Source organism: Gekko japonicus, unplaced genomic scaffold, assembly GCF_001447785.1.
Source record: "Gekko japonicus isolate JY-2015 unplaced genomic scaffold, Gekko_japonicus_V1.1 scaffold533, whole genome shotgun sequence".
Taxonomy (NCBI): domain Eukaryota; kingdom Metazoa; phylum Chordata; class Lepidosauria; order Squamata; family Gekkonidae; genus Gekko; species Gekko japonicus.
This window is the reverse complement of record NW_015177023.1, coordinates 834,472-857,239: the sequence shown is the minus strand read 5'-3', so window position 1 is coordinate 857,239 and position 22,768 is coordinate 834,472. Positions and strand designations below refer to the sequence as shown.

The following is a 22,768-nucleotide window of genomic DNA, read 5'->3' as shown; positions in this document are numbered from 1 at the left end:
TCGGCTCACACCAAAGGCTCGTGTCTCTGCCTAGGACAGTGATGGCGAACCTTTTAGAGACCGAGTGCCCAAACTGCGACCCAAAACCCACTTATTTATCACAAAGTGCCAACACGGCAATTTAACCTGAATACTGAGGTTTTAGTTTAGAAAAAACAACTCAACACTTACATTAACATAAGATGATCCAAACAAAGTAAGGAAAGCAATTCCAAATGCTTTCATTTACTTAAAATTATTTGGCAGAGAATTCCACACTTTAGTGATGGTCTGGGCCTGGCTGGGGCGATGGCACATGTGCCCACAGAGAAGGCTCTGAGTTCCACCTCTGGCACACGTGTCATAGGTTCGCCACCACTGGCCTAGGAAGAGCCTTACAGTTCAGAGGCCCACAGCCCCCACCTCCCAGCAGCAACAGCAGAGGGTGGGGCTTGCAATCAGCCCCAGGCAAACAGTCCTTGCTCAGTGAGCGACAGACCAGACAAAAGACCCAAACAGACCTAGACAAAAACGCCATTCTCCAGAAGGCTATAAGTACCCATTCACCTTCAAACTCTGTCCTCTCACAAAGCAACCTCAGTTACTGCTCTCCAATAGTTTAGCAGTTTAGGAAAGGCAAAGAACACTCACCTTGCCAGCAGCTCTCTCTTGGGTTCTTTCTTCCAGCCCAGCTGGCTCAGTTCTGCCACTCCAAAACTGTAACATTCGATTTCAAAAGAGGGAACTTTGTAAAAAATGAGGGGAATAGTAAAAAGGAAGCTGAAGGGGAAAACAAATCTCTAGGGGATGTTTGGAAGCTATTTAAAACCACACAAATTGAATCCCATATAGAATGCATTCTACAGGTTAGGAAAGGCACTGCCAAATATAAAAGAAGGCCTGTGGGGTTAAGAATGCAAGTCAAAGAAGCTATAAAAATTAAAGAGGCTTCTTTTAGAAAGTGAAAGGTCTGCCCCAATGAATTGAACAGGACGGACCAGAGGCTCTGGCAAAAGAAATGTAAGTAAATAACTATCCATGCAAAAAGAGGTTTTGAGGAGCGAGTTGCTAAAAGCATCAAGACAAACAATAAAGATTTCTAAAAATGTATCTGAAGCCAGAAACCAGCCAGAGAAGCAGTGGGGCCTTTAGATAACAAAGAAATAAAGGGGTTGCTAAAGGAAGATGGGGAGATGGCAAAAAAGCTCAATGACTTTTTTGCTTCTTTGTTCACTGTGGAAAATGTGGGGCACAAACCCATGTCATAGAACCTATTTTCAGGAAGGGAGTCTGAAGAACTGAGCCAAATTGAGGTGACCAGAGAAGAGGTTCTAGGCCTACTGGGGAAATTAAAAACCAGTAAGTCTTAGGTCATGATGGCATGCACCCAAGAGTTCTTAAGGAACTCAGATGTGAGATAGTTGATCTACTAAACCCGTATATGTAACATATCACTAAATTCAGCAGCTGTACCAGAAGACTGGAGAGTAGCAAATGTGACACCAATTTTGAAAAAAGGATCCAGAGGGGAACCGGGAAATTACAGGCCAGTCAGCCTAACATCTGTCTCAGGCAAATTAGTAGAAACTGTAATCAAAGACAGAATGGTTAGACACATAAAGGGAAAGCCTGCTGAGGGGAAATCAGGATGGCTTCTGCAAAGGTAAGTCCCGCCTCACGAACCTTTTGGAGCATGTAGACAACAATGACCCAGTAGACATTATATACCTGGACTTTCAAAAGGCTTTTGACTAGATACCTCATCAAAGACTCCTGAGTAAACTTAGCAGTCATGGGGTAAGAGGAGGGGTTCTCTTATGGATTAAAAACTGGTTAAATGACAGGAAGCAAAGAGCAGGACTCAATGGACAGTTCTCAGAATGGAGGAAAGTAAGCAGTAGGGTCCCACAAGGATCGGTATTGGGGCCAATACTATTTAATGTATTCATAAATTATCTGGAACTAGGGGTAAATAGTGTACTGGCCAGGTTTACAAATGACACCAATTATTCAGGATGATGAAAACCAAGGCTGACTGGAGAGCTCCAAGAGGACCTCCACAAACTGAGTGAGTGGGCGGCAAAATAAAGTTCAATGTTGGTGAGTGTCAGGTGATGCACATTTGGACAAAAAAATCCCAACTTCAAGTATAGGCTAATGGGGTCTGAACTTGCTGAGAATAAGAGAGGGAAAGATCTTGAGGTCCTAGTGGATAGCTTACTGAAAGTTTCAACCCAGTGTGTTGCAGTGTTGAAAAGCCTCTGTTTTAGGGATTATTAGGAAAGGCAGGGCTATTTTTGGGCAGGAACACACAGGAATGGAGTTCCGGCTGGCTTCAGAGTTGGCCACGCCCACTACAGCCAAAACCTCTGTGTGCCTGGCTACAGGGGGGAGGCCTGGAGAGCGACCCCCCCAGCAACTCCGAGGCAGGGGGGACTAGAAGAAGAAGAGAAGAGTCTACCCAAAGGTGTCTCAGAGCATCTTACAAACTCCTTTCCCTTCCCCTCCTCACAACAGACACCCTGTGAGGTAGGTGGGGCTGAGAGAACTCTTGACAGAAACGGCTCTTTTTCAAGAACAGCTGTGCCAGAGTTATGGCTTGCCCAAGTTTATCCAGCCAGGTGCAAGTAGAGGAGTGGGGAATCAAACCCGGTTCTCCCAGATTAGAGTCTGCGCACTTAACCACTACACCAAACTGGCTCTGGAAGGATCTGGTAGGTATTTAAATCCCTCCCTGTACCTTCCCTGGCCTGTCCAAGGGCTTGCTTGCCGTGGGATGCCCGGGCAAGCCAAGGGAAGGCAGTTTAAACTTCCCTTCAAGGGGGGGCTTCCCCAAGGTCCCCGCAATTGCAGGGTGCCTGTGTAAGCCTAGGTAATGCATGGGGTGTGGCCTAATAGGATAATGAGCTTCTGCTGTTGGGTGTGGTCTATTATGCTAATGAGTTCCTGCTGGGCTTTTTCTACAAAAAAAAGCCCTGAGGAAAGGGATTGGGACTAAATCAACCAATATTGTAATGGCCCTGTATAGATCTATGGTGCAGCCTCATTTAGAATACTCATCATATCTCCAAAAGGACTTTGCAGAGCTGGAAAAAGTACAGAGGAGGGCAACCAAGATGATTAGGAAGCTGGCTAAACCAAAATAAACAATGATATAATTAAGTAATGTCTGGACATATAAATTTTATGAATATTTTATTGAGGTCTGAGTTTTTATATTAATGTATGAAGATATTTTAATGTATATTTTTGATGTTAACATCTGGGTATATATTGGAACTGGACTTTTATTACCGTTTATATACAGTGTGTAAATTATTATGGTCCAGATTACAGTTTTTAGCCATAGTTCCTGAAAAATTACAGGTTTTGTAGGATAAATTTTACTAAATAATTTTACCACTTGGTAATTGCCTTGCTACTTGGTTTAATGCTCTTTTTATTTTATTGATGTTGGTTATTGTCTGACATCTTCTTAGCTCCAAATGTAATGGCATGTAATGGCACGACTATTGGACTGGAGCACCTTCCCTGTGAGGAAAGGCTGAAGAGTCTAGAACTCGGTTTAGAAAAGTGACAACTAAGGGGGGACATGATAAGACATTTATTAAATTATGCATGGGATGGAGAGAGTTAACAAAGAGAACTTTTTCTCCCTCTCCCAAAACACTAGAACTTGAGGAGATCCAATGATGCTGATGGACAGTTGGTTCAGGATGGACAAAAGGATAGAGTGGTTAAAATGTGGAACTCGCTGCCAGAGGATGTAGTAACAGCCACGGGAATAAACAGTTTTAAAAGAGGATTAGATAGATTCATGGAGGATAAGTCTATCAATGGCTACCAGCCATGATTACTGATGGGAATCTCCACATTCGGAGGCTCTGAATCCCAGAGCCAGGAGGCAACATTGAGGGAAGGCCTTAGCCTCCATGCTCTGTTGTTGGACATCTAGAGGAACTGGTTGGCCACTGTGTGAGATAGGATGCTGGATTTGATGGTTTGATCCAGTAGGGCTCTTCTTAAATAGGCCTGCTTGGGGAAGGGGGGTCAGTGTGCTCCACTGTTGGTCAAGGAGATCATGCCATTTCATGTTTCAGTGGAGGGTGGGAGTACACATCCTGCAAAGAATGGGGCAGGGGAACTACTAAAGCAGCAGGCAATGAAAATAGGGCATTTCTGGAGACAGTAGAGGGGACAGACTTTTCCTGTAGTTTGAAATTATTTTTTATGGCTTCATGTGCCTATGGGAGCACTCAGCCTCCAAAGGAAATGACTGTTTATCTCAAAAAACAGTCACAAAATGTCTGAAGGATGGAAGATGTGTCATTCTTTGTGTGCAGGTTTCGTGCACACTAGGTGCTGTTAACATTTACATAACCACTATCCACACAACACATAGAATATTCTTCTAGTGATGGGATGGGTGTGTATGAGTGCCAAGAAAATGCAGTGGAAGGAAGATGCCAGAGATCAGTTTAGTAACCAATAAACCACTAAGCAACTGACACTCAGAGAATGTGACTAGCTGGATATGTTCTAATTAAAATAAGCAATCTAGTATAGCTACTAGCAGAGAAGGTTTAAGGCAGAGCTAAGTATCAATAATAAATTTAGAACATTTTTCCTCCCTCCTGCTGCTCATTTTTCCACCTTGTTTTATTGGCAGTCTGACAGGTTTTATTTTTGAAATAAATTAGCTGTAAATTAGGCATCCCAAGGAAGCTTCACTTTGGGGCCATGTTTTCTAAACTGCTGCCAACAAGCTGGATTTTCTCATCTACAGTTGTACTTGCTGATTGTAAGTTACAGCTGCTGCTTTAGATATTCAGGATAGATATTAAAAGGTCTAATAGGAGGATTCAAGTATTCCAGAAGCAGAATCATGGCATTCAAACCAGCTGGAACATCCTTGGATAGACTTTTGGGTTCCACATCTATGTTCTATTAATCATAGGAAGGAACATGTTTAAAGCATATTTTAGAACATTTCTTTTGGGAAAAATCTCTCAAGTTGTGAAAGTGGGTAGTATTCAGGAGAAGGTGGAAAGTGACCCTGCGGCAGACCAAATAGTCCATCCAGTTCCAAATCCAAGTTTGCACACTGGCTAACTAGATGGCCCTGGAAGGTTTATACTCAAGGCACAGAAGTCATTAGCACTGATTACAAAAGGTTACTGCCTCTGAGCATTACATCTAGAGGCCATAAATTCTTCATGCATCAAATAACTAACTTGCAGGATTCACTGCCACTAGGTGTGATGATGGTTTAGGTGGATTCTGCATTCAACAATGAAATAGAATTTGGGTTGTAGAACCAACCAGAAATCTAAAAACAGAACTGAAGCAGAGCATGTGTCAGCATGATTCATTACATGATGCAAAATTCCAGAATAGGATCCAACCCACAGCAAAACTATACACAGTAGTACAGGCCACAGTCCCCAATAATTTATCAAAGTAATTTTTTGACACCTTTTGAAAAGTTCTGCCCTATTTACTGTGTAGAAAAGCACTCTTGAATAATTCAGTTTAGCATAGTTTGTGGAAAGCCAGGAAGGTGGGAGCCTTCCTGACCTCCTCAGGCAGGCCAGTCCATAAGGTGGGGCCACGACAGAGAAGGCATCAGTAAGGCAGTTGTTGATTTTGCCTTTTTGCAGGTTGGCACCTACAGAAGGCCCTTCTCAGATGAGAGAAGCGGTCGTGGTGGAGCATGGGGGAGAGACGGTCTCATAGATATGAGGGTCCAAGGCCATGAAGCGCTTTATATGTGATAGCCAGAACTTTAAATTAAGCCCTGTAACTGATGGGCAGCCAGTGGAATGACTGTAGAATGGGAGTGATATGCATGCTTCATGTAGCTCCCGATAATAGCCAAGCTGTGGCATTCTGCACCAACTGTATCTTTGGTAAAACTGTTGAAAATAATGCCTTGCATCCTGACAGACACAGAACAAGGCCTCAGAGGTTGATCTGAGAGTCTGGGTAGGTATATGCAGGGGTCATTTCCTGCAGGAGCGCACAGGGGCAGAGCTCCGGCAGTAAAGAGCCCAGGGGGCGGGCACTTGCAACAAGCCCCATCCTCTGCTCCCAGCAGCCCTCAGTCAGAGCAAGAAACAGGCAGGTAAGTTGCAGAGCCCCCCCCCCGGCCCAAAATAGTCCAGTGGCACCTTTAAGACCAAGTTTTATTCAGGTACAAGCTCTCCTTCCTCAGCGAGTACAGATCTGCACATCCCCCCCCCCAAATAGCTAGCAATCCAAAATAGTCCAGTGGAGCCTGAGCAGTGGGTGCTGCCTTCTGACACACTTCCGGTGATGTCAGGGGGTGTGGCATATGCAAATAAATTATGCTAATATGTTATGCTAATGAGCTCCTGCACCTCTTTTTCCACGAAATGACCCCTGGGTATATGAGGGAGGAGGCAGTCCTTATCCTGATCCCCAATCGTCTAGGTCTTTAAAGATCAATGCCTAGCTTTGAATTGTCCCCAGAAATAAATAGGCAGCCAGTGAAAGTAATAAAATTTCAGAGTTTCATGCTTCATTCAGTGGGCACCAGTTAATAATCTGGCAGGCCAGTGAAGCTTCCAAGAGCATGTAACAATAATCCAATCTCTGACCAATTCCTTAGTGGCTGAGATCCTACAGTCAAGAAGCTCTTACAGATTAAAAAAGAAGAATGGCATCAAAACAGCAGCAAATAGGGAGCGATGGGTGCTAACAGCATGAAAAAAATGTAAGTGTGGAAAGTACTTTTTTCACACATCCCACCTCCATGGCAACTTGTGGAAAATAGTCTCCTGAAAATTCAGTGCAATATATTTCAAACTAATGATGTTCAGAGCTTAATTTCAAGGCTTTTAAAAAAGGTGTGAGGAAAAAGTTGTCCCTAGAGATACCAAAGGATATCCATAATCTCCATATTGTGAACATGACCAAAATCATGAGCTGCTGCTTCCAGCTTCAATCAAATTCTTCCATGGGGCTGACTTAGGGCAGGTTCACATGGTTCCTGTTAAGAGGATTAGGCATACTATTCCAGTGATTACTGAACACCAGTTACTGAAATGCACAATAAGAACCATATAGCTCTCCAGAATACAATAAGAATAAACAACTCTGGATTTTATGTTGATTAAACAGAGTGAGCATTACAGCAGATTTTGGTGCAAAATTGAAGGCCTGTTTCATTTCCCCCTTTTAAGATCTCATCTCAGTTTAATGAATGTGTACTCCAGTATTCTTTTCATAGTAGAGTTCCGTTGTCAAACTGAGAACATCATATTTTGCTCCTGTCTGTGTTGTTTGTAATGACTTCATTAGGCAGCAGCTGAATGTGCCCACGTGGGTCAGTGCAAGACATTTGGCCGCTTTAGCTTCTGCAAATGTTTAGGTTCCCAGGGTCCCTTGAGCCTCCCAGGAACAGTTCTGCATCCTTATTAGAGACTGACAATTAAAGGACTGTTTTCATATCAAAAGTAATCACCAAAAATTAGCCAGGGAGACTTTAGAATGCTTTGAGAAATCAAACACTCTGAAATGGCCAACTTTCCTTCATTTGGTTCAATCAGTATCAACTTGGGGTTCCTTTTTATGTCGAACACTGCCAGGATAGTTGTTGAGTTGGCACCATGACAGCTTTACTAGGATTATGCAATACCAAGGAAAAGGTAATTAATGCACTGTGGGACCTTTTCATCATACTCAATTGTGCAATTTGCACAGAAGTTTGTAGAGCAATATGATATGGCTACAGCGCTCCCTAAAAACAATAAAGCAAGGAGGCATGGTTGAAAAGAAATTTCCACTTACTGATACTGAGCAAAAAACCCTGACCAGTTTCTAATGGTTCAGTGTTTTGTAACAAACCAGAGCACTTGTATACCCTTCTCAAGCAAAAAAGAAGAAGAAGAAGTTTGCCAGTCTGGGAATTATACTTCTGAGAAGACCCAAAAATCCGAGCCTTCCACTGCAAGGCAGGCCAACAGATCATAGGATGCAATTCATAACTGCTTTAAAAGAAAGGGATGCACAGAATAGCAACTTGTATGATTCCTTGGGGGGGGGGTATTTTAGAAGCAGATACTTAAGGATAATGCAGCAGCTGGATAGCTTTCTCTGTGCACCGCTATGTCCAGAGGAGAACATTAGCTTATTTGTGTGTGTGGAAAATTTTTTTTAAAAATCAACTTTTTCATCATTTCTGAGAGACTTTCTGGATTCTTTTCCTTCACAAGCCTGCTACTCAAGCAAGTGCACTCTCCCAACTAAGGAAGAAAATGGAGAAGCGGGGTCCTTTCCTCTGGCTCTTACACATGAGCACATACAGGCGCACGCACACACACACAGAGAGAGCTTCCAAGAGGAGAATGATTGGCAGACCTAGATCCTGACACATTCTGCTCTGGGGTATTTGGGCCCAAGATGCTGCCCACATAAGGTCTCATGCTCTCACAGTGGATCCAGGGACTATGTAACCATAACATGCTATTCTCTTGCAACACCACAAATACCGTCAGTTGCTTAAGGTACTGGTTGCATGAATGTTTAATATACTGGTGTCGGCAGGAATATTCAGAAGAAATGGCCTTTGAGAAATGAAATTGTAGGCCACTGGCCCTTTTGTCATTCCTTAGCAGCTGCTGTGCAATTGTTAGAAAATTCTTCCTGCTTCTTGGCTGGTAGGAGTTAGGTACCATAAGTTTGATTGGTAATGCAGTTTGCATTTGGAGGCATCCCTTCAAATACAGTGAAATGGGAGGCCACATGCACAACACTCCATTTACCCTCTGGGCTGTCTTCAGAAGCTCATTGATGTCACTTCCTTCCTCAGTCAGCAAGTGAGTTTTTCTTTAATTCTCAGCCCCAGCTGTCTGTGCTGTCAACACAAAGTTATTAAAATTCCTTTAAAGTGAATCAAAATAGCCTAAAAACAAATGTACTGGGAAGCAGGAAAGCATCAGTATTCAAAGTCCACAAAGCTTTGAGCAAAATAGAGTTGATCCAACCAAAGATTGCAAACATTGGTCTTTCCTAGCATCTTGTACATCATTAAATAATGTTTAAAACACATATTCTTTAATCTTGTATTACCGAAAAAAGCCTTATGTGGTTTAAAAAAAAATTAGCCCCAAGATGTAATTTCAATTGTCATAATGATAATCTCAGTGAACACAAGAATGCATACTGAAAGTCTGCCTAAATAATGTTTAATTTTCCTTCTTCAAGAAACAAAGTAAAACTTCTTTCTACAAAACGAAATAGTACACCATTATATGGGGAGTAATTACTATAAAGAGGCAATTCTCTGTCATAGCCAAAAGCAATAAGTAGTGGGAGGGGGTTGTTTGTTTTTAGGAAGATGGTAATTGTAAAAGACAAGAAAGTTTGTAAAAGACAAGAAAGTCTACCTGTCAGAAGAGAAGAAGAAATTGGATTTATATCCCACCCTTCTACTCGGAGTCTCAGAGCGGCTTACAACTCCTTTCCCTTCCCCTCCCCCCAACAGACACCCTGTGAGGTAAGTGGGGTTCTCTTTCGAAAACTGCTCTTTCAGAATGGCTCTGACAGAACTATGGCTTGCCCAAGGTCATCCAGCAGCTGCAAGTGGAGGAGTGAGGAATCAAACCCGGTTCTCCCAGATTAGAGTCCGCACACTTAACCACTACACCTTACTGGTTCTCACATTACACATTATCAAAGTAGGGATTACACTAACAGTAGGGGTTTCTGAATGTTATATTTTTTATATTATGCATGTTTTTAATTAAAAAAAGAAAATAGTTACAACATGCCCCTAAATTGCTTATGAGGAGGTTGGTGTTTTGGAGCTAGAAAATCCAAATTCCAAACACACAGTAGTTCAGAGGAGAGTGAGGACTTCCGTATATGTCATACTGCAGCAGCTCAGTGTAATTGGTCCAGTTGGAGGATTCCCTGTTACCGGCTACAAAATGGCTGCTTGTGTGCCTCTTTAAATCAAATTTGCTGTTTTTCTGGGAAGGAAGAGAAAGGCTTAGCACTGTCTTCTCAACAGTATAACTTGCCCAAGACTGCCGAGAGCCACAATGGGCCCCCAGCAAAGATTCCATTTGCCCCCCCCCCCATGACCCTGATCCAAACCAAATATCATAACAAAATGAACAATTCATTTGGCTTGCTGTTAGCATGAATCTATAGTAATAAAAGAGTTGGCTGTCCATGTTTATTTATTTACTTTATTTATATTCCACTTTTCTTCCCAATGGGGGACCCTAAACAGCTAATATCAATCTCCTCTATGCCATTTATCCTCACAACAACCCTGTGAGATAGGTTAGGCTGAGGGTATATAACTGGCCCAAGGTCACCCAGCAAAGTTCCGTGGCAGAGTGGGGATTTGAACCTGGGTTTCCTAGATCCTAGTCCGACACTTTAGCCTCTATATCACACTGGTAGGCATAAGTCATCAGAAAATAAAGCTAGGAGACTCAAAATTGGCCACCAGTTTCAGGGTGATTGTGGGAGTTCCAGGGCCAAAATTGATAGGCATGGGGAAATCCTGGCCCAGGTGAGACAACCACCACAACACACTGCTATTTGCAACTGAAGCTAAGAGTCTCTGTGGCAGGCATAACTCAGGAAACAGTGCTGCGTGTTTGAAAACTGACCACCAACCCCAGAATGATGATGGAAATGAAGGGGACTTGAGCACCTTGAACCAGGCTGTCTTCACAACAGACAGCATGTAATAAGAGAGCTGTTAAGCAACCTGTCCTCAACCCGCCATGGAAGGTTGCTAGATGACACACTCTCAGTCAGACCTCCCTCACAGGCTGTTAAGAGGATAAAATGGGGGACAGGAGAACAATGCAGCTTTGGGCTCCCATTGAGGAGAAAGACTGGGTATGGTATTTGTTATGAATCTCAATTTTAGTAATATTAAAAAAGAGTAAATCATTTGTCATACAGCAAAAGTAGCCTTTACAAAGGGCTATTCCACTAGCACAATAATGATTAACAACCCAGTAGCTGTAACTTCTGTTTCACATGTATAACCACTAAAACAGATATTCCAGTACTATGCATGTAAAGGGTGGAGGAGGGGGGAAGCATCCTTTTACTGCTTTGTTAGATCATGGGGAAATATTAACTCCCCTCCTTCTGTTCACAATATTAGCAAAGGTTTACTACTGTACTACTCTTAACTACATTCTGTTACCAAGCAGGATAGAGATGAGAAAGTCTTGAGACCGAAAAGTGAAAATAAAGGGGGGGGGAGATGGGGGAAATTAGGTGGTGGGAAATAGAAATGAACAAGAAAAGTGTAGAAAAGAGAAATTAAGCAAAAGAGAGGAAAGGTTGTTTTATCTTGCTGTAACACATTAACTACCACTTTGCAAGATCTGGCTGAGCTGAGTGCAAGGAACGCCTAGGCTGTTAGCAGGTTCCAGGTTGCCAATTATTGTAGTAGCCATCAGTGTGCTTTTTTATCTTGCACCAGTGCTGGCTTTCCCCATACTGTTAAGTTATTCATTTCAGAAAGGGGGGGGGGAGTGTTAAAGAGGGTGCTGGTGGTTTATCTAAGCTATTCCAGGAGACCAGTACAACCTGCATTTCTGTCACCTTGTCCTCTTCTGTCTGACCTTTGGAAAACTTGATAAGATATACATATAGAAGCCTTGGACATGTCCTCTTTATTTGGTGTCCATTCTCTTTTGGGCTCTTTTTTAAAAAAACTGATGAAAATGTTCTCTTTTTGGGTTGGAAGGTTAGGAATATTTCTTGTTAGTAGCAATTATCACAGCTTCAGTAGCAGGGGTATTTAAAATGAGATTTGCCATAGTGGTCACTTGTTTGAAGTAGTCATTTGAGAAATACATCCTCTTTTTTGCTTTTCAAAATTTGGTAACCCTGCCTGTAGGATTGGGACCACTGTGCATATAAAGCTCTTGCCTATGTGAGCTGCTTACTTTATTTCGGGAAATACAAACACACTCCACTCATCAAGCAGCTCTTGTGGGTGGGGGAGACTTTTGACATGTGAACATCATTGAATCAAGGTAAAGGTGACCAGGGTCAGGATGTGGGTATATATTTGGGGGGGAGAGATGTGAAATTTCACAGTCTTGAGAAGAATGCTTCTCATGTCATTCTGTAATTTAATTCAGATCTGCCAGCTTTTTTATCAGCCCTCCTTCAAAGACAAATAATAGAAGAACTCTTCAAATATAAATATTAAAAGCCTACTAATTGTAAAACTAAAGTTATACATATAACTATGTGGATAGTGTTTACTCAGTAAGCAAAGGAAGCTGCCAAAGTATTAAGATTTGCTGTAGAAAGGCCAACATCTTTAAATCAGATGTTTGTTATACAATATAAGAAGGTAAATTGATTTGTCTTCATGTAAAGAAAAGCTGCAGTTCAGTAAACAGGAAGGCAAATCTTCAACCTTCTGTGTTTGAAGAAGAACGAAAGTGAGGGCATTTGTCAATGCCTTTAAACTCGCCAGTTTGATAGTTTGCCTTGTGCGGCTCCACAGCAATCCCTCAAGCCACTCCAATTGTGACACTGACAAGCTGTAAAGGGAGTGCCATCCACATATCCGTGCCCAAAAATCTGTGATTGATAGAGCTGGACTGAAATTCCCACAAACGATGTCAAAACCCTTTCTGTGAAGAAGGTAATGCAGTGCACTGGAAATCCCTGGGTTACCTCGATCTTCAGTTCGTTGTACATAGTTGTATAAATAGTACATCATATAAATAGTAAATTAGACATAGTTGTATAAATAGTAAAATAAATTTTAAAAGGTTTCAATTTGTCTAATATAGCTTTCCTTTATTGTGCTCCTGCTAGCTTCCCTTTATCATTAAAGTAGAAAATTTCTGCATCTGTCTCAAAACCTCTTTTCCACCTAAACCTGGTCCAATAAATGCATCTAATCATGGCTGAATGTTTCCTTTTATAGACTCTTCTACATATGAAATTAGGAATTGTGTTCTAAAACTGCAATTCTGTGTAAGCTTGTGCATGTACAAGCATTCTAATAGTAGTTAATCACACACAGTTTCTAGGATTGCTGTCTTAGGGCTCCATCCACCCATGGCTGGATATTGCAAAATCGCTGCACTAGAGAAGTCGCTCACAACTGGATTGGTTTGTCCACACAGGACAATCCTGGTGCAAATTATTCTTATAAAGCAATGATAGTGACCTATTCAGTGATATGTGGATGCAGCCCAGGGTTATTATTGCAGACCTGTGGGTGTATTATAATAAAATATGCTAGTAAACCTCTTTTGTCTCAAGTACAGCAGACCATCAGTATCATGGCATAGGAAATATTTCAGGAAGCCCTTCTGGAACATGTGTGGCTGGAAGTAACTAGCTAGGAATTCTACATTTCAGCCCTTGTGAATCTCATTTTGGAAGACAGAAACAACGTTGGATGGTTCTTGGGGTCTGAATGCAGCAGTTATGATGTAACTGTATATGGCATGTTATGACCAGTATGTAAAAATCTCTTGTAATAAAATGTTAAATATCATGTCATTATCAATACGCAACTCATTCTCCTTCATATTTAATAAGGTAATATAATTTAATTCCCCGGCAAGAGCTGGGAAAAGTGTCTATACCAAGCAAGAACCAAGAGACTGAGCAAGGATCATATTGAGAAAGTCACCCATAGAGCATAAATCACTACTGCCCCATTTCTTTTAGTCCTGTTGATAGTCTTTGTTTGGTTTCCCTCACAATCTCCTGGGCCATTATTCTTAGTACACTACATTGCAACATGTGTGGAAATTCCAGAGTCTCAAATAGTACATGCCATTGGCTTGGATCCTATGAACCTGAAGCTGAAGGATACTCAGGGAAGTGGACTTTTCCTGTCTCTCTCTTCCCCCAGCAGCCTCTGTGATGTCCAGGAAGCTTGTTGCTGGAGCTGGGGGACTATTGTGAACAAAGCTGGTGGGCCCATGGGTGGATGGGAAGCTGCATTATGGAAAGGCAGTTGGCAAAACCACCTCCATCTCCTTCCTGTGGATCTGCCATAAATGAGACCTTGTTGGGCCTGGCCATGTGTGTCATAAAATGTAATGCCAGATAACGGAGATATAAACTTTATAAAGGACACAAACACAAAGGGGTTTTTTTTTAGTTAAAATAAAATCGTGCTTAAAACATTAGCACTCTTGCAATATTTTATTTATTTAACAGTGTCTGATAACTGACACCTCTCGCTCTGAATTATTGCATCAAAATGTCTGTGCTGTTGCAATCTTGAGTATGCTGTTCAGGTTTGTATCTGTAAGCTGCAAACATATGATGACGCAGCAGCAGCAGAACTGGAAGAAGCAGAAGACAGTCAGTTCCACTGCGGGCCTGATAGAAGCCCTCCGGGGGCCTAATCTGGCCCCTGGGCCGCATGTTTGACACCCCTGGCCTGGAGCCTTGTTTATATGTCAGGAAGGTAGATTCCAAGCAGTTAGACTGAGGTCAGGCCAGGGGCAATATGACTGACAGCTCTGAGCTGCCAATGAGGCACAAAGCAGCTTCCTCTCCTAAGCTCTGTGATTCTTTGGGGGGGGAGCTATGAAAATGTGAAAACTTGCAGATTTGGGGCTGTTTTCACTGCTCTAAGTGAGGCCTTTCTTGGAGTGAAGCTTGTAGGAGCTTTTGTTTTGTCGGTTAAATCAGTAAACTTTTTCTTTTTCCACTGCTCCAAATCTCTGGAGAAGCATATATAAAATCTCTAAAGAAATATTAAACAAACACTATTTCTGTGCCTCAGTTACTTTCATTTTGACTCATCATTTAAACACCAATGCACAGAAGTATTACACATTCACATTCTGTAGCAATTTACTGAGGAACCCCTGCACCAATCTTTTTGAAAATTCTCCATCAACTTTTTGAGAGTCAAATCTGTATTTCCTGGAACTTTGGTGGGAAGCAAAGTAACTGTAAATGCAGAACTCCAGTGCCATTTTTATAGATAATTCCTGAATCCTCAAACCTGGTGTTCTAAAATGTTTGGGGAATATTACCAAGAAGAATCTCTACAATCCCTGTGGCACAAAAGCACATGGCAGGGCCAGCAGAAGTCTTCTTAAATTATTAATTTTAATAATCTATTTATATGAAATTTAGCAGGCATTGTTCCCCCATGGAGGTCTTCCATCATTGCAAATTTTATCTGATTCTGAAGTTAAATTAAACAGTTGCAGTGAATTGAAATGTGTCCTTCAAAATAATTGGGAAGCTATTTAAAAACACAGTAACATTGAAATCAAGCATATCTTAATCAGATATGAAGTGAAGCAGTTGTTGAAACAAGAAAACAATACAAGTCAAGCCACCAAATAAAATAAAAAAACAAAAATGAAATGAATATACAGTTATTTGTTCATTTATAGCCGGGCAGGCAGGGGAGGAGGATGGGAGGAGCAAAAGTTACGCATTCTTCCCCACAATGCTGCAGGTGGGCGAGGGAAGAGAATGACACAGTGGATGCGGCAGAAGCCCCTGCTGCCACCACCCTTCCAGGAGATGGAGGACTGGTAACTGCCACTGCCTCCCTTCCACTGCTGAAGCAGCAACACTGGAGGCAGGTGGACTAGGGAGGAGAATAGAAGGGGAGGCAGTCAGAGCAGTGGTGGTGGGAGGAGGGCCAAGCAAATGGGCCAGCAGCAGGAAATTGCTGCAACCAAGAATCCTCCCCCCGCAAGTTCTGTGCAGGTCCACAATTGTTTATATATATATTCCACAGTGTTGCACCAATGGGTGCTATAGCACCCACGGGCACTTCTCCAGGCATCTGCAGTTTGCTTCAGGAAAGTAGGCAGCACCTCTGTGAAGGCAAAACACTATTATGTTTTCTATCCTTCCCCCCCCCAATCTTTGTGTTGTGTGTATTATCTTCCCCTCCTCCTTTGTAATCTTTTGTGTTTTTGTGTTATCCTTCTACATTTATTATCCTCCTCCCTTCTCCCACCTTGGTAGTATTCTGTGTGTGTGTTTTAGCCCTCTTTGGCTGACTTCTGTGTGAGTTTTATGTCTCACACATACCCCTAAGTAGTCTTATGTGTGGTTATCCTCCCTTAGTCATCTTGTACGTGTCTGTGTCTGTGTGTGTATATGTGTGTGCGTGTATTATCCCAGTTTGGTCTTCTCCTTGTGTATGTTATTCCTCCTCAGTCATCTTTTCTCTGTGGAGTTTTATTCTTCTTCCCCCTCATAGGTTGTCTTCTTCTATGTGTGTGTTATCTCCCCATGGGCTTATTCTCTCTTTCTGTGTGTTTATATTAGCCATCATTCTTCCTCTTAGGGTTGCCAAATCGTTTTTACCTTGGAGTGGGGGGCTCCCGCTTGGCGTCCTCAGTGTGCACGTGCACGTGCGCACATAGAGTTTTCCCCTCAAATGGCTGTGGCCCCGCCCCCAGCGTGCCTGGCGTCAGCACGTCACATCTGGCTGACGTGCACGCCAGGGTGGGGTTTCCCCCGGGGCCCGATTCCACGGCGGCGGAAATCAGGCCTCCAAAGCGGGGGGAAATCCGCCCCCCGGGGGGATTTGGTGGGCCTACTTCCTTTTATGTGGGTATTTGTGCTTGGCTTCACATCCTGTGGCATCCATTTTGCGCTCACTTCCACTTCCTGTGGCAGCCATTTGGTAGTGGTGCCCACCACTCTGCCTCGTTTGATTTATGAACCGTGTTTGTGATGAGTGTATTCATATTATTCAGACACAACAATACTGATTATTTTTTATTTTCTCTTTCAGAGTCTGAAGAAAATTTAAAACAGCAGATAAGTAATCAGGTATTTCAACCATTTTCCCATATCTTTAAGTTGTATAACCCAAGTTATACATGAAGTATTTAAGAAGAAAACCATTTAATAAAAGCCGTTTTTAAAAGCTAGAAATTGCAGATAATCAGAAATCTACTTGATATTGTCAATTAAGTGGAATATGTTGTATTTTTATTTCAAAGTTGAAATCAGTCTATTATTGGGTACTGGCTAAAAGAAAGCAGTATAACCCCTGATAAAACAGAAGTGTCATTGAAGCCAGAGGGTCGCAGTGGCATCTTATTGTCTTCTGCGGAGAAACGTATTATTCTTGAATTTTGCAGAGAACGTTATTATTCTGGAAACCAATAATAACTAAGTTATTCTTATTTGAAACCAATGGGATTTAAGTAAGAGACAACAGATGTGTCCTATTGATTTCAATGAGACCTAACGCAGCTAACTTTGGATTGGGGCTAAAAGCTTCATGCATAGCAATAATTATATTTTCCAGCATATGAGATGAGATCAGATTTGGTTTACAGTAGAATTTCACAGTGGAACGAAGGCCTTATGTAGAAACGTTGCTAGGCTGGCAGAGGTTCATGATTCCTCAGCATTTGCAACATTCAGCTTAAGAAAAGTACATAATATTTTGACTGTAGGAATAAAAACAACAAGGAATTTAATTACCAGTTTTAACAGACATTGGCAGATGAAATTGGAGATTAATTCCCTTTATCCAAGTTGCTGCCTACACAGATCAGCTTGCTGATCTGGTTCATATAAACAGGCTTATTTCATTATGTATTTTGTACAATCTTGTGTTAATTCAGAAAAGGAAGCTGTTCCTTCTCAGCCCAAGTCAAGCCATTCTGTCCTGATGCTTTCTGTTGTTACTTATAAATGAGCTTCATTTCTAGCTTTTCCAAGTTCATTTCCTTCAGTGTTGTTCCCTGGACTAGACAGTAGCTTATTATTATCAACTTTTTCAGTGTTTAGATTTTAATAATACTGCAAGTTTTTAATAAAGGGAATAAAACATCAGTACAAACTGTGTATTTGAGGCTTTTATGACCAAGCCCTCCAGTTTCCTGTCCCACCTTGGTTAGCGTTGACTGCATAATAATGATTTGGCGGGTATCACTTCAGAAATGTGATACTCTGCTACATGAACAAGGAATATGTGAGTATTCTTAGCTAGCCACAAAGGCTAAATATTTATTGTTACATGTCACTGTGGTTTACTGTGGATCAGGGTTGGGTACTCTATCAAACATAACTTTGTTTTCAGCCGTTCATCAACAGGTACGCTTGCATGAGCAAAATGTGTTTTTGTTTGCACAAGGGGAGAGAATCTGTGACTTCCATCCATCTCCCACTTGAGTTGCTATTCCAAAGAGTCCCCCAGCCCTCATGAGCAACTTTCCAGGTGCTGCGAGGGACTGCAGAAGACAGGGAAATGGGAATGATCCATTCTGTGAGCAGAGTTCTAATTGTGGTTCTTTAAATCCACTGTTACTAAGGTCTGTTCTAAAAAAGTTACATGACAAAGTCTTTGAATGACGCCTATTCCATGTAGGTGGCCAGAATAAGTAGAATAGGTTTTGCAATGATAAACCATGATTATTAGAAATGAGTATCCATTGGTACTGTTTTCAGTCACTTATACTAAACTACCTCATAAAATTGCTGTGACAATAAAAGCACCTTCTTTGAGGTAATAGGAGATGAAAATGCAATGGATGCTGTCCAAGGTAGCTGCCTCCTAAAATGCCGTACTAAGAGAAGGGTATACATTCAGCCTCTTGGTTAGTCAGCGAATGAGTGAAGAGGTTTGGTGGGAGTTGCCTGATTTGGAGAAGCTCCTTCCCGCTCGCCAGCCATCTGGCGGTCAGGGGAAAGCCCCACCCCAAGAGCAACCACCCGGCCTCCTCCCTACCTCTTCCCTGCTGGAGAGAGGTGAGGGCCGTGTGCCTGCACTCTAAGCCCCAAATTTGGGGCTTTAAATGCAGTTGCAGGTGCCCCCCCCTCTCCCCAGCAGCATTTATAGGATGGCTTTAATGCTGCTGGGAAGCGGAGGGGGCCACACGTCTGCACTCTAAGACCAGAATTTGGGGCTTGGAATGCAGGTGCACACAGCTGGGAAACGGCGGGGGCCATGCACCTGTACTCTGAGACCCAATTCAGGGCTTGGAATGCAGGCACGCATGGCCTCCCCCCCACCTCTCCCCAGCAGCATTTAAAGGATGCCTTTAAATGCTGCTGGGGGGAGGGGGGTTCCACTCCCCAACATGATGACATCACTTCTGCGTGATGTCATCACATTAGGGACTCCCCACCTCCTCCGGTAACGCCCCCCAAAGTCCCCTGTTGGGGACTTTGCGGGGACCTGGCAACTCTAGGTTCCAGATAACTACTATTTGACCCTGAAAGCATGAGAGTATAAAGTGATGTACTCTTATTTTCCCTTGACTCTGCATTACATAGTCTTCCTCCATGGACAGCTGCAGGAAGTTCATGAACCTGTCACCATCATCCTTTGACGATGGTGCTCCATCCTACTGTGCTCCATCATTATCTGACAGCTACCTGTCATTATTACCATTACTATTTACTATAATTAATAATGTGTTTTCTGTAGTTCAATCTACTATGAAGGGTCAAGAAATAAAGTAACAAGAATTGTATATCTTTTGTCCTTGCATTGTTGATTTCCTTTTGGCTTTGAGTCTTTCCCTTCTTCTGTGCTGCTTTTTTCCTGACTGATTTTGCTCCTGAAGCTGCAAGGGGAGCAGTTTCAAGGGACTCCTGCTGTGTATGTCAGTTGAACCTGGGGAGAGCTACCTGAGGCACTTGTACGAAGCTCAGCTGATCCCGTTCCAGCTAAAAAGTCACTCCTGTCATAGTGGTTCAGCATCTCTCCCTGCAAGTGCATGCTGTCTTTCCCAGGTAGCTGCATTAGAAGTCCTCTGGTCACTTTCTGTTACCTTTCCACAGTATCCTTCAGGGTAATTCTAAACTTCAGTTAAGGGTCCTAGTGGGCCATTTGTTTTAATGCTCTTAGATAAGAACCTGAATTCTTATACCTTCCCCCTTCTTGAAATTCGTTCAAAAGTTTTTTCAGTCATAGCCAGGTGTACATAATTGCTAAATTAGAGGCTATTTTCAGAATCCATTATTCAAATATCATTGTTAATAAAATATCCGTATTCACAAATCCCCCAATTGATGCTTCTTTGTGTTGTTCCAAGAATTTCAGACTTAACCTACATACATTTAAATGATTAAAAAACAGTTATAACCATAATAGGTTTCCAGCCAAATTGATTAGTTGTTGATCCTGTCTTTAGTCAGTTCAAAAAATCTAAAACAAATAGAACAATAAAATCATCAGTAAAACAAGAAGTTGAATCCTAGCCAATGTTCCCTCTAAGCTGAGTTAGTGTGAGCCAGCTCATAGTTTTTTAGCCTCCGGCTCACACATTTTTGTCTCAGCTCAGGAAGGATGGCTGCAGAGCAAACTAATTTATGCAGCAGCCAAATGGCTTGCCCACCACTGTCATGCCAGGAGCTCACAAAGTAGAATTTTTGCTCACAAGACTCCACAGCTTAGAGGGAACATTGATCCTAGCACATGGAAGGTACCTACTATTCAGGAAAAAACACTGCAGTGCAAGGTAGGCGGCCTCAAGACAGGCGGACCAGTGGAGTACAGAATGACAGGATCTCTGTTGGTGAGTTAGTTGGATGACTCATTTTCCATGAGCAGTGCACTGTTTACCATAAACAGAAGCAAAATGTTGGTAGTATGCATTGGCTCTTACTTAGTGGTTCAGTGTCTTCTTCCTGTGAGCAGGAGGAAACTCTTCATTTTCTTGTGCTGGACTTTCTACAGTAGGATGATCTCCCTAGGAATAAGCATGCTAGTCCCACTAATGACTCAGATGCTACATCTCTCGTGTTAGTTCTTAAGAGTACTGCTGTGCTGGCACCTGTTCAGAAGGTTGCAAGCCTTTTCTTCTTCAGGATATAAGCAGGAGGAACGGTGTGGTTGTGTACGTGTTCTTGCTTGGATGGATTTGGTACAACTATGCTATAGTCTTTTGACTAGGGGCAGTTTGGTTGGGCAATTTCAATGTGTTACATTTCTGGTATTATGAATGGTTGGGCCATCTCATAACTCCTGTACCAGCAGCAGAGGTGCAGTTTTAAGGAAGTACAGTTTTATCTATATTATTCCTCTCCGTATAGAACTCCAATAGCAAAGAGGTTCGTATAGATGTTGGAGTTACAGTCACTCTTGTTGAAGTGACTTTCTATGCCATTAGGATGTACGTTTGACATCAGGAAATACAACACTAATTACTTTTAACCCTTTGATGGCTTTTTCCTGTCTGAGAAAGGAGAGCAATGTATGTAATACGTAACCATATTTTAAATGTCGTCTCTGTTTTTTACAGGACATCAAATTCTATTATACAGAGGAACCTAAAAGGGCACCAAAAATGTTGATCACTTCTCAGAAGCTTGACAGATCACATGCAGTTCTTACTGAGACTGTGTCTTCCCAGGCAAATGCTAACCCCTTTCTAGAGATAGCTACCTCCCTGACTCCTGAATTATCTGAAGAGCAGCAAAAGATCAAACTGCTTCTTAAACAGTTCAAGCAAGTGAATTTATCCCCAGTAATGCGCCCTTTGAACAAGAGTTTGATCAAAGATGACCACTGGAAAGCCATAGATGAAGTTCAGGAGAAACGAAGAGCTTTCCTTTATAATTTCTGCAAAAAATACATTAAAGAAAGGAGACCCCTGATCCACCTCATGCGCATGGTATCCAGAATATATGTGGAAGATAAACACAAACTCTTGTATTGTGAAGTGCCTAAGGCAGGCTGTTCTAACTGGAAAAGGGTTTTGCTAGTACTCAATGGCCTTGCCAAATCAACTTATAATATTACCCATGATACTGTGCACTATGGAAGGCATTTGAAGAAACTAGACAGTTACGATTTAAAAGGAATACACATGCGGTTAAAGACATACACAAAAGTTATATTTGTACGAGATCCCATGGAAAGATTAGTATCTGCATTTAGAGATAAGTTTGAACACCCAAACAGCTACTACCACCCTGTATTTGGGAAGTCAATTATTAAGAAATACAGACATAATGCAGATGGTGAAGCATTGACAACAGGCTCAGGAGTACAGTTCAAAGAGTTCATTCAGTATTTGTTAGATTCCCATCGTCCAATAGGGATGGACATACATTGGGAACAGATCAGCAAATTGTGTCACCCTTGTATTATTAACTATGATTTCATCGGTAAATTTGAAACTTTGGAAGAGGATGCCAATTATTTTTTGAGACTAATAGGGGCTCCAGAAGACCTGACATTTCCTAATTTCAAAGATCGACATTCCACCGAAGAAAGAACAAATTCAGAAGTTGTGAGACAGTACCTAGCAGAGATCCCTGCTACAGAGAGACAGCTGACATATGACTTTTATTCTCTGGATTATTTAATGTTTAACTATAGTGCACCATATGTAGAGCCCTGATTTGGTTTAGGTTAATGCTCGCATAGTTTTACCTTGCAGATTGATTGCAGAAGTGTTCATAAACCCCAATTGGCATAAATTATAGGAATAACACAGGAAAATAATTACATGAAGATCTGGGGGGGGAAACATTTCTATATTGAACAGCTTTAAAGGTGGGATGTTAGGGTCCTAACCTTCATGACATTAAATCCAGCATTCTCATAATGATTTGAAAACCTCCCAAATAACTTGGTTTGATTGTATCTCTTAGGAAATAACCTGTTGTGTCATGAATGTATTTTGTACTTTCTGGGAATATCAATTAAAGACCAGCTTTCAAAACAGTTTAATGCACTGTATATTAATGATTCACATAACATCAGGATGGGTTGGTTGGTTCCACATAAAAGATAAGTAAAGGTGATCAGTCCCACTGTATGCGTGTACTGCAGTCTGACTGCACA

At 41.9% G+C, this 22,768-nt stretch overlaps 1 protein-coding gene across 1 annotated transcript in view; it reads left to right on the top strand.

Annotated features, from left to right (window-relative positions):
- The window catches only part of CHST9 (carbohydrate (N-acetylgalactosamine 4-0) sulfotransferase 9), a 120,539-nt gene extending 97,998 nt beyond the window's left edge, over positions 1-22,541 (top strand). The window contains exons 3-4 of the mRNA XM_015427797.1: positions 16,748-16,785; positions 21,219-22,541. Of these exons, the coding sequence (XP_015283283.1) occupies positions 16,748-16,785; positions 21,219-22,322 (1,142 nt within the window). The 3' untranslated portion in view covers positions 22,323-22,541. The remainder of the gene's footprint in view (positions 1-16,747; positions 16,786-21,218) is intronic.
- Positions 22,542-22,768: the final 227 nt, after the last annotated feature.